The sequence below is a fragment of the Haliotis cracherodii genome, unplaced genomic scaffold (genome assembly GCF_022045235.1).
Source record: "Haliotis cracherodii isolate W230 unplaced genomic scaffold, xgHalCrac1.p SCAF_2, whole genome shotgun sequence".
Classification (NCBI taxonomy): Eukaryota; Metazoa; Mollusca; class Gastropoda; order Lepetellida; family Haliotidae; genus Haliotis; species Haliotis cracherodii.
In genome coordinates, this window is record NW_027266275.1 from 7074643 (window position 1) to 7097318 (window position 22676).

Sequence of the window (22676 nt, forward strand, 5' to 3'; positions counted from 1 at the left end):
GACCGGCTCGGGTTACAGATCTAGAGGTCGCACCATCGCCTACAGCACACCATGTACCCACCGAGAACTAGTTGTATGTCAGGTCAACAACCTTATTTTCAACATGCGCATTTACTATGCCAGCTGGAGGGTAATAATTACATTCTTCAGGGTGAAGTTTTAATCATTTTGTGCGGGGGTTTTCAAACAAAATAATATGGTTCAACAACGTTTTATGAGTTATGAATAAAGGTATTTGATCATGTTGAAAGATTCCAATAGAAACTAGAGAACTGAATATGAAATTATCAGGTCCAATGAATGATAATGACCAACATGTTTGACGTCTTTGTTGAGCTGAAAGTGGAAGACGCTACACTTAACTGAATATTTTGGCGCTTGGTTTGAGTATTGTAGAAATTGTATTATGGAAAGAAACGCTTTTTACGCTTTCATAAACAGGAAGGTCCCTTTCATTATCAATATGTCAGGTGTTGTAGAAACTGTATATAGTCGTCTGTATGGTTTTGATATGATATGGGTTTGAAATTTTCTGTACATATTCGCAAAGATCTTCATAAATGTTTCCACATAGCTAGAGCAGTTCTATTTTTGTAATGTGGCGCATGCATCTCACACCGGGTCACTTACTGAAACATGTTAGTTAGATGCGAATATCATTTATTTACACTGGCAACAAGTCAGTTGTCTGGTTCATTATTTACAGACCGTCGTAATATAGCTGGACTATTTACCGTGTGCAGCGTTCAACAACAAAGAAGTAATGATTTTTTATTGTTAATCAGCAATATGCTTCCTGTATTCTAATTTAGTAATCCCTTGATTGCAAGAAAGGCACTTATGGTACCTAATCAGGTTCTAATGATCATTTTTGATATTTTGAGCATATTAGAAGAATGATGAAGCAGTTTTAAAACGCCACTATGAACAGTATTTAAGTAACAGACAAAAATCAGATGAAATCTGGAATTCAGCACACAGTTAGAGGATTCAGTCACGATTAAGGGATGCAACTCTGCAAGGAGCACTCTCCGTCTTCATGGTGCATACAAACCAATGAATGAAGTCTTCTCCCAAACTGTGGATCATATCCGTGTCTGCTTGAAGTTCACTTAAAGCCTCTGAAAGTGTGCGAGGAAGAGCATTGAGTGGGACACTTTCATCCGGAGGAGGGCATTCCAACTTCTTCACAATCCCATCAAGACCTGCAGCTATTGTGGCCGCCAGAGTGATGTAAGGGTTGCTCATCCCACTGGGAATGCGATTTTCAATATAGGTCCCAGCATCCATAGACTTGACTTTAACGCAAGCAGAACGTTTATCAGTACTCCAGTAGATCAGTCCAGGAAGATTGGGCTTATGCAAACGATCGTAACAGTTGCTGGTCGGGCAGAAGAAAGCACTCAGAGCCTTCGCATGTTTCATGAGCCCAGCCAGCCAGTATCTTCCTAAAGTGCTGAGACCATGGTCACTGTCAGGATCGTGGAACACATTGACGCCCCCGGACAAGGACCAAAGAGAATGGTTAAAATGCATTCCTACTCCGCCACATTCTTGCATGGAGTTGAAACTAACTGAATACTGTTTCTTATCCCCTATTTCCATAATTCCGTTCTTAAAGGTAATGCACGAATCAGCACTTTTGATGCCACACGATGGTTGGAGTACCACTTCAAACATCCCTGCATCCCACTCAGAATGGAAAGAGCCTATATCGACACCTGCTTGGTGCATGTGTTTTTCTAGGTAAAATAGAAAACTGTCATGTTTGCTGACTAATCTTTGCCGCATGTAATCTGGTTCAAGAGGATACGGTATGCCAGCTTGTGCCAGTGTAAATTCAACCTCGTATCCAGAAAATAGGCTAAATCCATGATTGGTCAATTTTTCTAATTGTTGTCGTGCAACATATCGAGGACATGCAAGTTGCACCGATCTGCTCTTTAACCAGTAGCTCTCACAGATAACCTCAGCCACCTTGATGTCGTCATTACCACACCAAGAGACATTATACAAGGTACTGAGGTCAGGTAGTGCATAAGCTTTAGGCATCCTGTCATCTTTGAACTTCTCTGATGGACCGATCACTTCACCGTGGAGTCCAAACGACAATGAACCTGCAACATGCAATGAATTAGTTGAAACCAGAATTTAGTCAATACTGATTTTCTGACTCCTATGTCTGTAATTATGTTAACGATAAACATTTCTGAACATCCTGAAAACTAAGTGAAATTACTCTGTGCCATTACACGATTCTGAAGTGGTAAGATATTATATTCTACATACATGTATAATATATTCTACGTATCGCTAAGTTGTACATTTTAATGCTACTGTTTTTAATAAATGTACATGAACCAAGCTGTTATGTTCCTGTCTCATAAACAAACTATAATGTCTGCTTAATTTAGATTTGTGATTCAGCTACCAATAAGTGTCTTAAGATCCGACAGGAACTGAAAATGGCTTTCTTTGAACCTTTCGCCAGTTTGCGTCAGTGACGTTTGTGAGTATGGTGTTGCTTGGAAATATTGCTGTCGAGTCTTTCAGTGAATTTTGACTCTCCGGCTCCATTAATTGGGATTTGATTTATCAGATCGAACATGTCAGAAAACAATTTTGTGTTACCTGCAAACATCGTGACACCGGTCGTCATGTACCTCTCGGCATGTCGTGCAGGCACAACTCTTCCCCTGGATCTTCCGTGTAAGTCAGCCACAGCGAAACGGACGTAGTCGTACTTGTTTATAATATCAGACATATTTGGATGAAATTGATATTACCAGTAACGTGAAAGTCTCTTACCCGAGTCAACCCTCCACTTGTATGTGAATCCCGTGTATGTGGGCGGCACCACAACACTACATGTACTTCAACACGCCTGTAACAGGCACACATCACTGCCCATGCAGTAAACCGTAAACTTTGACGCTTCGTATTACGAGTGTTGTGTGGCTGAGGCAAAATACGTTGAGTTAGGAACAGTGTAAAGGGGCTTCCTACATCGTTTACATGATGGAATAAATCTATCACTAGATCTGAGTTAACCACGCATCCACACGGCAACAGTTTTTCTTATCTATTATTCGACAGCTTATCCCACAAACGTCCCTTAAGAATGCTAATTTTTTGTAAAATCGACAGATTATAACAACGTTCCCAGGTTCCCGGGTTCCCAGGTTCCCGGGTTCCCAGGTTCCCGGACTCCGAACCACAAAGCCTGCCTACGACTAACACGTTTTTCAGGGAAGCGCGTAATCATTGGGGACACCTGGAGGTAAAAGAACCTCGTTTATCATCAAAAACTGGCTCCCACGTGAGATATCGCTTGGATGAGATCAAGCGATATCTACACTGTAGATATCGCAGCAATGAAATTACATCAAAATGTTTTGCAGACCCTTGGGAAGTCACTGGTTACCACGACGTCACAATCAAATGACATAACTAATGGCTCTGCTACTTAAGCAGTACTTTTTACACTGAAGTCACTGCAAATAGCTGTCTACAAATTGAAAAAGTTGGAAGAATGATGTTGGATGATAAATAAAAGCTCACCCTCGTGTCTTTTGATATGAAAGACACGGGAGGGAGATTCTCTATGTATCACAAAACACACAATTTAAATGCCTTAAAATACTTCATCATAACTGGGCCGGTGTTCCGGTATAAACTCTCCCCCGTACAAATTCTCCCCCCGGAGATTTTATACCGGTACAGATTCTCCCCCGGAGAATCTGTTCTGAAATAAAATCTCCCCCGGGCGGATATATTTCGCGCCCCCCTCAGTATAAAGTCTCCCCCCTGATTATTCGGTTTGTTGCAATGTCTTTAAGTACTATATTCTTTAAAAAGATATCTTTAATTTAAGGAGGTTACTTTAAAAAATAGATTATGAAATATGGTCATAATGAATTGATATTTCAGCATATTGTATTTGGTAACTGTACCTTCCATCCTAAAATAATTATAAGACATATATCACACCAAACAAATTTGAATGAAATGACTTAATGTAACAAATACATGTACGGTTACTGTTGTAACTGAATTCAGAAATCTTATTAATCCTCGCAAACATTCGGTTTTGACACTAACTACGTAAAAACTGTCAACATATCCACGCGCGCCTCCCGCTCAGGCTGTCCGTTATACTCTGATTTAAGATCTAAAATATATTCCTTAATACAGGCTACGATTTGAAAATGGTATCAGTGTATTATCAGTGGCTAGAATATCATGGTGCAACCAGGTTTCTGTTAAACACCCCCACACATACACGTAACTAAATGAGATTTTATTTCGTAGGGTGGGGGAGAGTTTATTTCGAGAGGGGCGGAACTGTACCGGTATAAATTCGCCGGGGGGGTGGGGGGGTGGGATTTTATTCTGGGGGCGAATATATTTCGTGACACTGGCACTGATTTCATTCATAAATCGTCAATTCGGTCTACCTGTAGGTTCAGGGAAGCAGCTTGATAATATTTAACGAGAACTCCCCCAACTGCTTCAGCTCATAGGCTAAAAATCAATCTAACTGAAATGGAAATCTCTGCTCTCAATCAAGCAAGTACATCTACCTGGGATGCAGTTGATGATCCCTGGGAAAGGGACCACTTTCCTATATTAACCAAAATACGATCTGGCCTTAACTCACTTCCTGGAAAAAAAACCGACAAAAATCATTTCAAGAAAGCTGAATGAGATAAACAAATAATATTAATCGATAAAACTCACCCCACCCTCATTATAGACAATGATTCGGAATTCTCAAAAATGTGACGATCAAATTCTTAAAATAACTGTCAAATCTATACCTAAACAAACCCAACCCTTAACCGCAATACACTTCCCTAAAAACACCATCACTAACTCCAATACGAAAAACAGCTCAGAAGCAACACCACAACATGTTTATAAAAAAAACCTACTATAATAAAAAAAAGTGGTAAGCTCCATGATACCAACTTTGGTTCTTTCATTAGAAGGTAGGATTGTATGAAACATGGACACCTGAGACTGATTTCTCAATATAAAAAGTCATTTTCAACCATATAAAACGTTTTGTTTTCCTGCAAACAAGATAAAGGAGTTTGGTCGTTATTCTGTTATTTTGGTTCTAGTTAAATTTTCATTGCTAAAATATATAACTGATGTTTGGTTTGGTAAAAATGTCATTTTTGTGTTGTTTGACAAGGAAATGTTCGGTTATGATAGACACATAGTATGTTTATTTAGCTATGTTCAACCGGAGGGCTCGTCAAGGTACAACAAAAATGATAGTTCTTGGGATGTTGATCTACCACTGTACTTCCTCCTCTGTGTGTTGGATAAACACTCTGATGCCTCTGATGTGTTCGGCAATCTGAATAGTAGAACGGGTAGCTATCGAGATTACGTCACAGGCGACATTATCTGTTACATTGAAGGAGATGAGCATTTGAGCGATATTTTATAGAAATTTGATGACCCAAGACTATCCTGTGACTTAACGTTAACTCTTTCGGAGAATCACTCTTACATATGGATAAATGGCAGAGAGTCTGGTGGTTTCACGTTTATTGGCACTATGGGATGTAGTGTTATTGACTTAGCTTTAGCATCTTCAAACATATTCCATAATTTACTATACTCTCCCGCACCGACTGCAATCATCTACCAATACAATTGTGTTTAAACCATGAAATATCTGTTAACAATGGCTCTGAGTATAGATAGATAGATAGATCATCTTTATTTCCTGCAATTGATGAAGATACATTGATATGAGATATTACGGTGTTCTACAAATGTATATATATATATATATATATATATATATATATATATATATATATAACACCTGATATATCATATGTACAGGCAGTTTCACATCGTTATCAAATAATGTTTCTTAGTAGGTTTTTCCACATTTTAACAGTTTTACATACACGGAGCATTATATTTGTCCATAGATTGTATTCAATTGCCATAGTACTTTCTGTTGGCAAACTGTCAAGTAAAAAGGACAGAAAGGTATCGTCATCATCGTTCCAGATACTAGAAAACGTTGTCACGTCTAGTTATTCAATAATAAACTCAACAAAAATATTTCTTTGTTGTTGAGTCTTTTTACAATACATAAGCACATGTTTGATAATATCAAAAGCAAATGTGCAGCATAAACATTCATCAGATTGTATACTGTAGGTGCTAAGACATAATAAATATGCTAAATCATAGAAGTGTTCCGGCCTTTCAATTGTTAGTAACCAAAGTCTGTGTACCTTAGGTGATCGTAAGAGAGTATCGTTTTAGGTTTTCTCTTGAATGAATATCTGCATGAATTACGTTATGGTCACAAACGCTTATTTGTTCTTCAACTCGACTCGCCCATGCATGTTTTGGGGAGAAATGAGAATAGGTGGTATAGGCGTTTATATCATACTTGAGTTCATACTTGTTTACAAGTGAGAGCATGTGGTATAAGGGTGACATTTTACATTTATCACCTTTATCTTTAATTGTATCGAGTTCATACTGATCAGCTCTGTAATGCAATAGTCTTTTAAATGCACAATTAATGTCACTATTACATAATCTTCCAAGGAATAAGAGACCTCGTTGATCAATGTACGCCTGGAGAGAAATTAAACCCAGACGATCTCTGGTGACGACGGAATGAGTGCGTCCAGACAGTCCTTGAATCTTTTTACAAAAATAACTTTGAATAATTTCAAACATTTCGTATTTCTATTGTGACAGTTAACCCCATACACTACAAGCAAATAATCCACATGGTAAAATTACCCTTTCCCACATACGAACAGCTGGGACAGTATTTAAACCACCAAAGTATAGCCCATGATTATAATTTATATTGACTAACATTCTGAGTTTTTCACATATTAGATGGGTACGTTCTAAGGTTTTCTTTGATGTACTTAAAAAGCAATCCAGCATAAGTTACATTTTCCTTTTTAGGAAGTACTTGTGAACCAATGTAGACACATTGACAGATAGATTTGCGAATATTCCCAAACAGTAGAAATGCACTTTTATTGGCAATATATTACGATGGCAATGAACACACCGAAGACGAACAACGCATCTCACATGACATTCTTTATAATCCCATAACAAGACATTAAATATTGGAGAGGTTTAGCTCTCTGAAAGACAATAAATATGCTGGCATAGATAATATTTTAAGTGAGTTAAAGCACTTGTCAAACATTATTGTTCCATATTTCGAGATAGTGTTTAATTGCATGTATGGTAGCGGCCTTTTTCTTGATAAATGGTCATTTGGCATCATTATAACTCTGCACAAAAAGGAGATAACCATTCTTGGCAACTGTAGGGCAATTTGTCTTTTGAGTATTATTAGCAAAGTATTTACCCCAATTTTGGGGAAGAGGTTGGTGTTTTGGACGGATAGCCTATCCAAAATATCTGAGTGTCAATTTGGATACAGGAAGCTACCGCAGATAATTGCTTTGTTCTAAATGCTACTGTCCAGCGTTTTCTCTCACGTAAGGGTGGCCAGTTTTATGTGGCCTTCATATGTTTCACAAAGGACTTCGACCCCGTACAACGCCATCTTCTGTGGAATTTATTTTATAAACATGGTTTGAGCACAAAAATGGGTAAAATGAATCAATTATAGGGATGTTTAATCATGTGTTCAGTTACATAATCTCATGTCTCATTAGCTTTATTAGCCCTACTGGTGTTAAACAAGGCTGTGTTCTTAGTCCCATTCTATTTCTGTTATTATTAAATTTGTTAGTTATTCAGATGGATGATGAATGTCTAGATGGTGTAAGTTATATCTCCTATGTTATTCATGTTCTGTTACTCTTATTTGCTGATGAATTGATGCTTTTGGGGGATAGTATTTATAATCTTCAAATAATTTCAAAGTTACATGTACTAGACAAATTTGGTTACACGTGGAGAATGTCAATTAATATGTCTAAACCAAAGGTTGTTGTGTGCAAAATTAGGGGTGGACTTTCACGTTTCGAAAAGTTGTTCATTAAAGATGATAGTGTTGAAACTGTTTCTGGATATATCTATCTGGGATTGTGCTTTAACAATCGGCTCAACTGGTTTACAGGCTAAACCGGTTTGGACAGCCCTTTTGAGAAATGTAAATTCCCCACGTCCTTTAATATGATTTCTATTTAAAAATATTCGATTGGTTAGATATTTTCACAATGTCTGAATGTCGCATAGCAAGAGAATGCTATAATATGATGTGTATCTATGATGAACAGGGTAAGATAAATTGGGTAACAAAGCTAGTGTAAACTAGGATTTGGCAATTTGTGTTTTTTCCACACGCATGGAAACTAAAAAATATGTTTAAAAATGTTTCAACAACTTTTGAGAGACAACTTTCAGTAATCATGGCATAGTGAACTACTTTCCCCCTACAAAATGCATTATTATGCACAATTCAAAACGTTTTGTTATAAATTGTGAAACCTATCTGAAACTCATGCCGTCAGACTAAATTCTGTTCTTTCCAGATTTCGATTATGCTGTCATGATCTAGAAATCGAACGTGCGCGGCATGCAAATATTCCACGAAATCTACGTAAATGTAAGTTATTCAGCTTAAACTGTGTTGAAACAAATACCACTTTATATATTTATCTGCCCCGTGTTTGATAGTTTAAGACAAACGTATATTAAAACCAAGTTCTGTCTCCATTTAAACTATCACAAATTCAAACCAACACTGCAGTTAATTAGCTAAATGCATTCAGTATGTTCATATTGAAAGAAAGGTATTATCCAATGTTTAACAGCCTGTCTGTATTATTATATTCTGTACACAAAGTCCTGTGACCTATACGTATTGACCTTAATAATGACCTTAATGGTTACGAGTTTGATCGCTTTATTCATGATGCTCATATTGTGGATATAATTATTAAGGCAGTCTTCACGCACTTCTTCTGTGTCCTAATTATACGTATTTAAGATCAAATAGGTACTTTTACACTGAAAGGTTTGATTAGAATACTCTCCTGAGTGGCAATCCTAATCTGTGAATAGATATTAATTTGAAAATAATAATATAATCTGTCCATGAATTCTTTCGATTGATCATGAATAAACCATTTCATTAATTATGATCATGTATAGCATGTTAAGTAGTATGTACTATTATTATATACATATTTGTATATCGTGTTGACATCAAATATTTATTATTTATTAAGTGTGTTTAAATGTATGTACATATTTATGAATAATCAACTGCTGTACCAGCAAATAATGTTGTACTTGAGAGGTCTTAAATAAATTGACATGACATGAGATGACAGTTCACCACCTACGTGACATGACTTTCTCCCACAATGCCTACAATGCAACGCACGAACTTATTCACGCACGACATTAAATACACCTTTCGTATTCGTAAACAAATCACATCGCCTGGCTTAACGGGGCGACCGCCTGAACAGTGAGGTTAACCAGTAAAACATTACTTCTCACATTACTAAATCAAACATGTGTTAACGGACATATACCAACACACAGGAACTAGAACTAGTCATCCCAGACAAACCCCCACAACAACCCAGAATCATACAATCTCTGTCACATCCAACATATGCAATATCTTATTCACCATAATCCAAAATAGACTACAACTTCATAGAGATGGTAATAATTCCATAGAGATAGTAATAACCCCATGGAGATAGTAATAACTCCATAGAGAAAGTAATAACCCCGTGGAGATAGTAATAACTCCATAGAGAAAGTAATAACCCCGTGGAGATAGTAATAACTCCATAGAGCTAGTAAAAACTCAATAGAGATAGAAATGACCCCATGGAGATGGTAATAACCCCGTTGAGATAGTAATAACTCCACAGAGATAGTAATAAAGCCGTGGAGATGGTAATAATTCCATAGAGATAGTAATAACCCCATGGAGATAGTAATAACTCCATAGAGATAGTAATAAAGCCGTGGAGATAGTAATAACTCCATAGAGATAGTAATAACCCCGTGGGAGATAGTAATAACTCCATAGAGATAGCAATCACTCCATAGAGATAGTAGTAACCTATTATATCCAGACCAGAGTGTATTCACGCTTAAAAGAACAGCTTCAGACCACAACATCCGAATTGAACACGACATCAGAATAGCTAAGGCTAAAAAACACTACCTGACAGCCGTCTTCATGTACCTTTTTAAAGCATTTGACATGATTTAGTACAACGGCCTAATCGCAGAAGTTATAAATATAAACATATATCCTATGCTAATAAGTTACTCTATATTTAACACATTTAATAGGGGAACACGCTGTGCGTTGCATGTCTGAGTTTCATTTACGCAACTGCGAAAACACACATACGTTACATGATCCATTTAATACATTTCATCTTACATACACTGCATCGTACATTCCTTGATCACAAAATACTTGGTAAACAACTCCCTCAGATAAAATACACTGGAACCCTGTATCTCAACTACTGCAAACAGCATCTTACGGGAGGGTTTGCAGTATACATGTGATCTATTAAATATAAACACGAACACTTGAACCTGATAAACATGCTCATGATGTCAATCACTGGATTGTCTGGTCCAGACTCGATTGGCAACTGACCGCTGTCATATAGCTGAACTATTGCTGCCTGCGTTGTTAAACAACAATGAAGAAAGAAAGATGGTCTACTGATTTTATTATGCATCCCTCCTAGTCACGTTTGTCATACTGAGATATCGTGTCGGTGAATGTACGGATATTCTCAAGACTGTACTATTCGTATGTGATTTTATTTATTGTTATGTATCCGGATCTATGACAATGTGATCTAATATTTGTATATATTAGTAGAGGTATTAAACATTGTTTCAACATCAATACAGCAGTCTTTTTTCGTAACGTGACGTATGCATCTCAAAACGGTGCAGTCATTTGTATATGTATAACATATGAGGTACCAGAATCATATATTTACAATAAATCACTTTCTGGTCTAAACTTGAATGTTTACAGATCGCGATCATATAGCTGGAATGTCGCTAAGTGTAGTACTACACAGCAAACAACTCATCATTATGTATTTCGTTCAACTGTCAATCAGAAACAGACATCCTGTATTCAAATTTAATAATACTAATTACGTTATCAGTTTCTGATTGGCATTATTGGTAATGAAGACATATAAGAATAAACATAACGTAATTTTTCAAACGCCGCTTTGAACAGTAATTCAGTTAAAAAAAAGCCAAGGATCATAATCCGATGGAATCTGGAATTCAGGACCTGATTACAGGATTCAGTCACGATTAAGGGACGCAACTCTGCAAGAAGCCTCACTGTCCGTCTTCATGGTGCATACAAACCAATGGATGAAGTCTTCTCCCAAACTGTGTATCATATCCGTGTCTGCTTGAAGTTCACTTAAAGCCTCTAAAAGAGTATGAGGAAGAGCATTGGTCAGGACACTTTTATCCGGAGCAGGGCACTCCAACTTCTTCACAATCCCATCTAACCCTGCAGCTATTGTGGCCGCCAGAGTGATGTAAGGGTTGCTCATCCCACTGGGAATGCGATTTTCAATATAGGTCCCAGCATCCACAGACTTGACTTTAACGCAAGCAGAGCGTTTATCAGTACTCCAGTAGATCAGTCCAGGAAGATTGGGCTTATGCAAACGATCGTAACAGTTGCTGGTCGGGCAGAAGAAAGCACACAGAGCCTTTGCATGCTTCATGAGCCCAGCCAGCCAGTATCTTCCGAAAGTGCTGAGACCATGGTCACTGTCAGGATCGTGGAACACATTGACGCCCCCGCATAAGGACCAAAGAGAATGGTTAAAATGCATTCCTACTCCGCCACATTCTTGCATGGAGTTGAAACTAACCAAATAATCTTTCTTATCCCCTATTTCTAGAATTCCGTTCTTAAAGGTAATGCACGAATCAGCACTTTTGATGCCACACGATGGTTGGAGTACCATCTCAAACAATCCTGCATCCCCCTCAGAATGGAAAGAGCCTATGTCGACACCTGCTTGGTGCATGTGTTTTTCCAGGTAAAATAGAAAACTGTCATGTTTGCTGACTAATCTGTGACGCATGTAATCTGGTTCAAGAGGATACGGTATGCCAGCTTGTGTCAGTGTAAATTCAACCTCGTATCCAGAAAAGAGGCTAAATCCATGATTGGTCAATCTTTCTAATTGTTGTCGTGCAACATATCGAGGACATGCAAGTTGTGCCGATCCATCCTTTAACCAGTAGCTCTCACAGATAACCTCAGCCACCTTGATGTCGTCATTACCACACCAAGATACATTATACAAGGTACTGAAATCAGGTAGTGCATACGCTTTGGGCATTCTGTCATCTTTCAACTTCTCTGAAGGACCGACCTTTTCACCGTGGAGTCCAATCGACAATGAACCTGAAACATATGCAATGAAATAAGTTGAAACCACAATTTAGTCAAAACTGATTTCTATCTACTCTGTCTGTAATTATGATTGGTTGGTTGCTTGGTTTGTTGTTTTACGCCGCGCTCAGCATTATTCCAGGTATATGACGGCGGTCTGTAAATAATCGAGTCTGGACCAGAAAATCCAGTGATTGCTATCATGAGCATCGATCCACGCAATTGGGACCGATGACATGCCTTTTACGGGAAACATGGGTTGCTGGATCTACCCCAGATCTTCACGGGCCCTGTAATTATTAAAACGAGTACGTTGTGGAAACCGAATGCTGGGGAACCTAAAATGCATATAACCAAGATTTATCATAGGATTCAGTCACGATTAAGGGACGCAACTCTGCAAGGAGCATTTATCAGATACAGCTGTTTGTAAAATGATATTCATGATGGAAGGAAGTTCACAGACGCTTACACATTTTAAAACAAAAGACAACACATGCAAGCCAATTTCTGTGGTCAAAGAATGTTTTGGCGGCTGTGAGAAGAACATATTACAGAAATACTTAGATCAGCGGCCTTTAACTAAACTCGTCTGAACGATCATGTCCTGATATATATGTTTCATGATCCTGCGTTTCACGAGGAGTGTTGATGACTGCTTCATGTTGTATATCACAACTGGAAGTGGAAATATGATGGTCTCACAGTGAGTTATAACTTCAAGTCACATAAGCAATGTCTCAGCCATATCAGAACTAGAACAAGTTATATGTTGATAATAACTATATAGACTATAAACACCTGAGTATCACAGATTTGTACTTAAAACTTGGTCTCACAGTAAGCATGTTGTTGTTGTTTGATGTTTAACGCATCACTGAGCAATATTCCTGCCATATCCCGGTTGTCTGAAAAGTAATCGAGTATGGACCAGACAATCCAATGATTTACATCATGTACATGTACATGTGCATCAACCAAGTCAGGGAGCCTGACCACCCGTTCGCCTCTTATGACAAGCATAGTCGCCTGTTACAGCAAGCATGGGTTGCTGAAGACCTATTCCAACCCGGATCTTCAGGGGTATAAAGCATGTACAAGGAGTGAGTTAGTTGACATAATACATCACATCGGCAACATTGCAGCCATATCGAGATCAGAACACGTTAGTTATTATTAAATGCCTTCATAGCGCAGTAGTCAGCGGTCTGTATACAATCGAATCTGAACCAGGAAAACCAGTGCACCAGTAAACGATCCTGAATGTAAGCCTCACCAAACCGCGATGAAATATATCTTCGCTTATGACAAGCATTGCTTTGCGGTGGACCCATGTTTATAACGACAATACCCATGAGGTTTTGATCATGTTCAGACGATAACAATAACACCACAATTTCAATTTCGCTAGACCTGGGCCCTTTTTGTTTCCATCAATCTTCTGCTTGTCGATTGATGGAGTGATTGACCTTTGAAATTTTTGTATGTCTTCGGGCAACTAGGTTCATTTACACCTTGCCCATAATAAACCTTTACTGAATTCCAAGAAATGTTATAAAGTGGAGAAACTGCCACACGATTTAATATAAGCAAGAATTACATTCTGAGCTTCATGGCGAACGAGAGTTCTAGAACATAATATTCCAGCCAATGAGAGGTTAATATTGAGAATTGTTTACCTTACGTTGATTTACATAATAAATAATCATCCACATTGTCAAGATGATTATAAACTGTACAATTTGCAGAAATGTCTTTATTAAGAATGTTGAGATATGAACCAAGACCACAATGCCCGAGTCGAAGTCTGGTTAAGAGAACCCCTTCTCTCTGATTATTTTTTAGATATTTGTAATTTTATCAATAACAGGCTTGATGACATGGAGACGGCGTCCTTTTCAGGTTGATTTTATTTTGGAATGGATATTACTAACAGAGCCTGATGCTGCAGGAGAAGTTAATATTATGTCTTCCTTCTCTGACTCATCAAAGTCTAATGCATCTTACAGCAATTTATCAGCCTTCTTTTTTCCATGCAGTCCAACATGACAGGCCGTCCATGGAAATTCAACGTGGAAATTGTGATTAAGTCCTGCCTCGGTGAGGTAGAATCTGACTGAAAAGTTTGTAAAGCACAGACAGAATCACAAAAAAATTACCTCTGACACAGGCCTAAAAAATGAATCCAACGCAATGCTTCAATGATTGCTTCATGCTCAGCAGAAAATACTGACAAGTGATCAGCTAAACGTACAGAACTTTCTCGTGTTTCATTACACAATGAAGACACCAGCACCAACACGACCAGCCCCTGCGAACTTAGATCCATCAGGGCGGTCGGGTAGCGTAGTGGTAAAAGCATTCGCTTGTCACGCCGAAGACCCGGGTTCGATTCCCGACATGGGTACAATGTGTGAAGCCCATTTCTGGTGTCGCCCGCCGTGATATTGCTGGAATATTGCTAAAAGCGGCGTAAAACCATATTCACTCACTCACTCACTAGATCCATCAGTGTAAATCTGCATGGCATTTATTCACTGTAAATTTGATATGTTTCTCGGCTATGGCTTTAACAGAGGTGCTGGCTCACATTTATTAACTGATCCAGTCGATCAGGCTGAATCGTGCTAACATCCATGTCAATGTCAAGTACATTATGATGCAAAGCATTTCTCTGGCTTCGTTACATGTTGACTGCGCTTTTCTTCATGATGTTTCAATGTTAATATCACATTGCTCCATGACACATCTGTATAAAACAATGTATTTGATCATACCAATCTTATCTTTTTCATATCATTTGGCATTAGTATTGTTGTACACGTTACAGTCCAAAATATCTATTAATATGAAAATACAAAAAGACAAATATACATGATATACTTGTTCATTTTACCTTTTCAGTCAGTTGACAAATAAATCAATAATGTCTTAATGTGTACTTAGATTTGTGATTCCTGAGGTTATACATGTAAGTGTCGTAAAGATCCGACTGAAATTGGGGTCGGCTTTCTTTATACATTTTGCCAGTTTGCTTCCTTGTGTTTGTGATATGTTTTTTCTTAGAAAATACTGCAGTCAAGTATTTTATTAGTTCTGCTATACTATCTTCATTGGTTTGTGGCAGATGGGGCGTATCCTTATATTGACCAGATTGTTATTCATCCTTTGGACCGACACTGTTTATAGTTCTTTACGGTATTGTCACAAACGTTCACCCTGCGCACCTAAAATACATCACTTATCCGGTGGTAGATAGGCAGATGATGGAAACACGAGTACGTTAATAAACATGAAACACAAAGTGTCAAAACGTGTGGTGTCACCCTTGGTGAGTGACAGTTCAAACGTGCCAATGTTCACCTAGCAGGGAGTGGATATTCGATATGTGAGATGGATGTATAAGGATCTACTGGTCGGAAATAGGGGATATATAAATGTATAATATAAATATTATCATTATCGGATGGAACATGTCAGAAAACAATTTTGTGTGACCTGCTAACATCACCGGTCTTCATGTATCTCTCGGTATGTCTTGCAGGCACAACTCTTCCCCTAGATCTTCCGTGTAAGTCAGCCACAGTGAAACGGATGAAGTCGTACTTGTTGATATTATCAGACATATTTGATTAAATTGATATTACTAGTAACGTGAGAGTCTCTTACCCTTGTCACCTCTTTACTTGTAAGTGAATCATATGTGTGCGGACGATATATATAGATATGTGGTATATATGTAGATATATGACGTATGCCTCACTGCCCTAGCAACAAAGAGCTGCTTGTTGGTAAAACCGGAGCTTCTTTCACGAGAGTCATATGTCCGAGATATGGATCATCCTCCTTTGAATGGAGGACAGCGGAAAGGGTCTTCGTGCTTTGTACAATTGTGGGAACCTATCGCCAGATCTTAATTAACCCCGAATACTTACTTTATAACTATTAAATAATACAGCCTAAACCTATGGCCTTACCACTCCCACTGTAATATTTACTTTCAGTGAACTAACTTGTGAAATAAAAGTATTTTCGGAGCCATGGACCTAAACGTCAACAAAACTAAACTAGCCACATTAAGAAACTGTGCACGGAGAAAATATAGATGTAAGGGCACACCGTCCATATATGAAATATAGGTTTGAACACAGCAATGATTGGAGACATTCAAACGCTCATGCACGTGCCATGCGATATGACGTCATTGATGGGGGCCTATGGACGTGCAATGTGTTACTGCACGTGCAACCTGTGCAGCTGTACACAGCATGTGAAACTTAAAATTCGCTGTCACTTTGGAAAGCATGATCTGTGGTCATTCAAAAATTCAAAACTTCTCAGGCGCAGACACAAACATATCACAAGCAAATCATGCCAAGATTGACAGCTGCACAGCGTCATGAAGCCATTGGAATGATCCGAGCGGGAATGAGGTAACAACAGGTGGCAACACATTTCCAATGCCATCGTAACACGATATCGGCATTGGTGAGGCGTTATCAGAACACAAATGACGTTGCCGACCACCCACGTTCAGGACGTCCCCGAGTAACGACGCCAAGACAGGACAGATGACGTCCCAGATTCCGTCATCATGTTTTGCTTTCGAATATGTTTTCAGGATGGATATAAAAAGGTCATATGATACAGATCTTCGCTATTGTTTAGATTACAATATGCACATACATATCCTTCAGATTTTTTAATTTTGTGGTGTCTCCCGGTATCAATATTGAGCCTTGTAACATACAACTCGAGCACGGGCAAAACCGGTATCAAATGTACACAAAGTCGATTCCGTTAAATATGTCTCTGCTTCTATACTTATCTTAACAAGTGTATAATATTTATATCTGGTACTGATCATAATATATTAGTCCATTCTTGGTTGTACATATCTTTCAATCCGGTTTGAAAAAGGTCAAGAAAAATAACTATACATCTTGGTAAGCCCAAGCATAGCCAAGACCTGAACTAAACAGAATAAGTCTAACATTACTTGCCCAGTTCTGTCTACCTGAATCAAGATTAAATCACATTTCGTATGCATTAGTCTATTAAATGGCATATGAAGTAGTTTTAGCCTGTACTCAATGCATTTTACCACATTCCCCAAAAGCCATTACATTGGGAGTATTAATTCGTGTACCAAGAATATACTTACATGCTAGATATTGGACTCGTTCTACTATATTTAATCTTTGATGTCCCCATATTTCTCAACCAAAAAGAAGAATGGGTTTCATTTTGATTAGAATATTTTGAAATATGTTCTGAGTGAGCTTTTTCCATATGTCCAAACAAGTTTTAAAACATTTATTAGTAACCTTTTGCCATTGAACGCCAAATGTGACATTGTCCTTGTTAAAGATGGAGTCATCATTGGTCCAAGACACTTATTAACTGATAAAACTTCAACAATTTCATTATGATGATCCCGTTTCCCACATTGTTAAAGACATCCGCCTTTACGAAAAACAATTACATAGCTTTCGACAGGTTAACATTTAACTCCAAGTTGGACAATAATCATCCAGAATATTCAGCTCCTCTTGTGGCCCACGTTTTGTTTGTTTGTTTGTTTGTTGTTTAACGCCGCACTCAGCAGTATTCCAGCTATATGACGGCGGTCCGTAAATGATCGAGTCTGGACAATCCAGTGATCGACATCATGAGCATCGATCCATGCAATTGGGATACGATGACATCAACCAAGTCAGCGAGCCTGACCACCCGATCCCGTTAGTCGCCTTTTACGAAAGCATAGTCGCCTTTAAAGGCAAGAATGGGTCGCTGAAGACTTATTCTACCCCGGATCTTCACGGTTCATTTCCATTGAGGGAAAGTAATGATTTTCGATTTTTCCCGAAACACCGTTTCTCTCCTTCAACAGCCAGTCACGACTTCGCTTACTAAACATATTTAACAACAGCCTGCTACTTCTAAAGATTCAATATGCATGTGCATATTAAACACTCATTTAAGCGTGTATGTGAAAGCAATTGTACTCATCCATATGCATATCGAACAGACCTGGGCGTTTTATAGCTTGAATATTGCCGAGTATGGCGTTAGCCATCTATGCAAACATCTCTGGTCTAGATTTACATGGATAGCTGTCTGTGTTATGACAACGCTTTCCGGTACATCATGTCTCGCCCGAATCTTAAGGAAAGATGCAATTGTTCGACTCTTTCCGGTGGACTGTGACTACAAAAATGAGAGTAAAGCTCATATTTCTCGTGATATTGCCCCTACCCATGGGCTTAATTCATGTGCCTACTTCAATCCACTAAAACCTACTGCACCTATCAATCTTCACAAATTACATTGTTTATTATGGTATATATGAATTACCTTTAGTTAAAACTTAATTGGTTGAATAAGTTTGGTTTTATGATGCTATTACTTTTTACAAACTGTGATGTTACACAGAGTTTACCATGCCTATATAACACAAACATCAACGCAAATGATCAAGACAGGCAAACCGACGGTACCATGGTGGAATGAGGAAATAGAACAGACTAGACGAAAACGTAAATCAGCCTTCAATAAAGCAAAACGCGACTACAAATATTTAAACATAGCCCACGAACTAAACCACCAGGTTCAAAAACTAGTCCAAATAGCCAAAAGTAGAGACTGGAAAAAATTCTGCGAAGGTATAAATAACCGTAGAGATGCCAGAACGGTCTGGCGCAAAATCCACGCCATTAGAGGCTTAAAACGACATAAAAAAACCCTAACATTAACAACTCAACCAACCCTGCCCAAAAAGCAAATAATCTCGCCAACCACTTTTCGGCCGTTAGCAGTAACAGCAACTTCAGCCAAAAATTCCAAGATAAACTTAAAACAGAAAACAAACCCACAAAAGAACCAAACAATAACAATCTAGAAATAAATCAACCCTACACAATGGAAGAGCTCCTCTACGTAATCCAAAACAGGAAAAAGGGCACAGCCCCAGGATTAGACCTAACCTCTAACCAAATAATTAAAAAACTCCCCCTAAAACTACTCCAGGCACTACTCAAACTATACAATCTCATCTACCTAAACGGACAGGTTCCTACTCCCTGGAAACAGGCCCTAATCATACCAATCTCTAAACCTAATAAACCAGCTAATCAAGCTAACTCATATAGACCAATATCCCTAACTTCAAACTTATGTAAAGTAATGGAATCAATGGCTAAAAATAGATTACAACATTACTTAACCCAAAATAACATTAGAAACCCAGATCAAAGCGGTTTCACTCCTGGCCGCTCAACCCTAGATAACCTCGCCCGACTAGAACAAGATATTAAGACAGGACAACTAAATAAACAATATACCACAGGCATCTTCTTAGACTTCTCTAAAGCTTTCGACATGGTATGGCACGATGGGCTAATACAAAAACTTTAAAAAATAGGACTCAAAGGTCAGATAATAAACTACATCCAGGACTTCCTAAACAATCGTAAAATAACCGTGGGTATAGACCAAACTCTATCGGACCAATGTCCCCTAGAAAATGGCACTCCACGGGGCAGTATCCTCAGCCCAACCCTCTTCAATATAATGATAAACGATCTATTCGAGGGTCTATCCCCTAAAGTAAACACATCAAAATTCGCGGATGATGGAGCCATCTGGATCCGCACTAAATGCATGAAAATGGCCAAAAATCTACTCCAAAAATCTCTTAATAAAATACAACAATGGGCTGACAAATGGGGCTTCTCCCTTAACTCAGAAAAAACAACAGGAATAGTATTCAAACATAAAAACATGAAACCCGCCTCCCCAATCCTCCAGCTAAACAATCAAACAATCAAATTTCAAAAACAAACCAAATTCTTAGGACTTATTTTCGATGAACATCTCACCTTGGATGCTCACATCCAAAACCTAACAACTAAATGCAGTAAAGACCTAAACACCCTAAGATGCCTAACTGGCTCTAACTGGGGAGCCTCCAAAGATACTCTCCTCTCTCTCTACATATCCCTAATTAGATCAAAACTAGACTACGGCTGCGCCATATACAACACCCTAAACAACTCTCTATCTAAAAAACTTGACTCAATACAATATCAGGCTCTCAAACTCATTACACGCACCCAACATGGCACCTCCTACACCTCACTTCAGGCCTTAACAGGAGAAATGCCACTAAGTCTACGCAGGGAACAGCTAAGCTTAAATTTCTGGGCCGCGTCCCAATCAAACCCTCTCATCCAAAACTTAATAAACCAAAACATCAGCCCTAAAAACCAAGCTCTAGCTCGTAAACACCCCTTACTTACCCCAATATCCCAAAGAATAACAAACTACCTAAATGAACACCAAATTAAAAATCTTAAACAAAACTGCAAACAATCAAATATCTTCACCCCTAAACTTAAAATACCCAAAATAGACACAACACTAGCTAGCCAAATAAATAAACAAACCGACCCAAACATAGCTAAAACTACCACACTAGCATACATACCCAAAAATTGCCAAATTGGTGTCACATTTACACGGACGGATCCTCAGATCCGACCTCCAAACACACGGGTTTCGGAGTCCATACCACACAACCAACTAAAACCACACAATCCTTCCGACTCCCAAATAACCAATCAATATTCACGGCAGAACTAATGGGCATGGACTCAGCCCTCCACAATCAAGAATCCAAAAAACACCAAAAAATCCTAATACTTACTGACTCCCTAAGTGGACTACAAGCCCTCCAAAACAAAAATACCAAAAACCGACCTAAATTAATAAATCAAATACTTAAAAGCTCCAACGACCTAACTAAGGCAGGCAAACAAATAACGTTCTTGTGGATACCCGCCCACGTAGGAATATACGGTAATGAAAACGCCGATAAAGCAGCTAAACTATCCCTCAAAATCCCAGAAATAAGCTTAAACTTACCCATCTCAAAATCAGAAATTATAAGTGTAAACAAACAAAAAATCACAAAAAAATGGCATAACCTATATCTAAACTCAAATAGCCAAATCAAAAGAGTGCTCAGCAAACCACTAACCAAACCAAAAATTCTCCATTCATCAAAAAAAATCGACAGAGTAATCACTAAACTCGAAACAGGACACACCAACCTAAATAACCACCTAAAAAAAAATAAAAAACACACTACAGGTAACTGCCCACACTGCAAACAACCAGAAACCCCAGAACACGCACTCATCCACTGCACACACTACCTAACACATCGAACCGCATTACAAACCACCCTCAATCTAAACAAGGCTCTCACTCTAGAAGCAATACTAAACCCACAAAATAAACTAGAAAACTTCAAGGCCTTAGGCGTATTCTTAATCAAAACGGAACTAATAAAACGCATCTAAAACTATAATAACCTACCAAATCAAAATCACATAAACAAACAATCATCCACCATACCCAGCTCCCTTAGTTCTGCTCCCCAACCCCATCGGCATCTATTCCAAATCTCAAAATTCCCAAATTCTATATAAGCAACCCCTAAAGCCCCCTCTTGGGTTGCACAGACCACCCTCGCCCCTTTCGGAAACACATTAAATGGCCTGGCCGGGCCCGTGTGCGAAATACGCATCAGTCGGAAAGCGCACGTTAAATCTCCAAAGTAAGTAAGTAAGTAAGTCAAATGATCAAATGTAGAGCATCAAATATGTGTATTTCCAAGGATTCTTGTGTTACCTGCATAAAGTGTGACACCTGTTTCTAAGCAACTCTTCACGTGACGTGCGGGCACAACTCTTCCTCTTGATCGTCCATGTATGTCAGCAACAGAGAAGCGGACATAGTCGTACTTGTTGATGTGATCAGACATCGTGGTGTACTGATCGCAGACGGTGAGCTCACATTCACATCACGTATCATTTATGTATTAGACATCATGGATGACTGATTCTTGTCAGGTATTTCAAACTTCCGTGACGTGTCATTTATATATGTGCATTTATACGTCGAGCGCAGGACGAATCACGACTGATCACCGCTCTATGCTTTCACGCGTCGATTTCCAAATTGAAACAATATGTAAATCCCGAGAAATATATAATACGTAAATGAATTTAGTGTGAAACCAACAAACAACCAATAAGTGGTTTACAATCAACAAATGTATTACAAAATTCACTAGGTTTACAAATCAATACAACTTACTGCACAGCCATTACATTGGCAGCATACAATAGTGTAATGTAAGGCACCAATCTTCGAACTCAATCTAGACAAGTTCCTCTCAAAAAGC

General features: G+C 38.5%; 2 protein-coding genes across 2 annotated transcripts; both read right to left on the bottom strand.

Annotated features, from left to right (window-relative positions):
- Window positions 1-990: 990 nt before the first annotated feature.
- LOC139468140 (lengsin-like) lies at window positions 991-2764 on the bottom strand. Its single transcript, XM_071249915.1, has 2 exons — window positions 2632-2764; window positions 991-2117 (listed from the first exon to the last, which is right to left on the bottom strand). Exons 1-2 carry the CDS (start codon window positions 2762-2764, stop codon window positions 991-993), a joined length of 1260 nt encoding a protein of 419 aa, XP_071106016.1.
- An 8542-nt stretch (window positions 2765-11306) lies between these two features.
- On the bottom strand, window positions 11307-22253 carry LOC139468451 (lengsin-like). Its single transcript, XM_071250417.1, has 2 exons — window positions 22121-22253; window positions 11307-12436 (listed from the first exon to the last, which is right to left on the bottom strand). Exons 1-2 carry the CDS (start codon window positions 22251-22253, stop codon window positions 11307-11309), a joined length of 1263 nt encoding a protein of 420 aa, XP_071106518.1.
- Window positions 22254-22676: the final 423 nt, after the last annotated feature.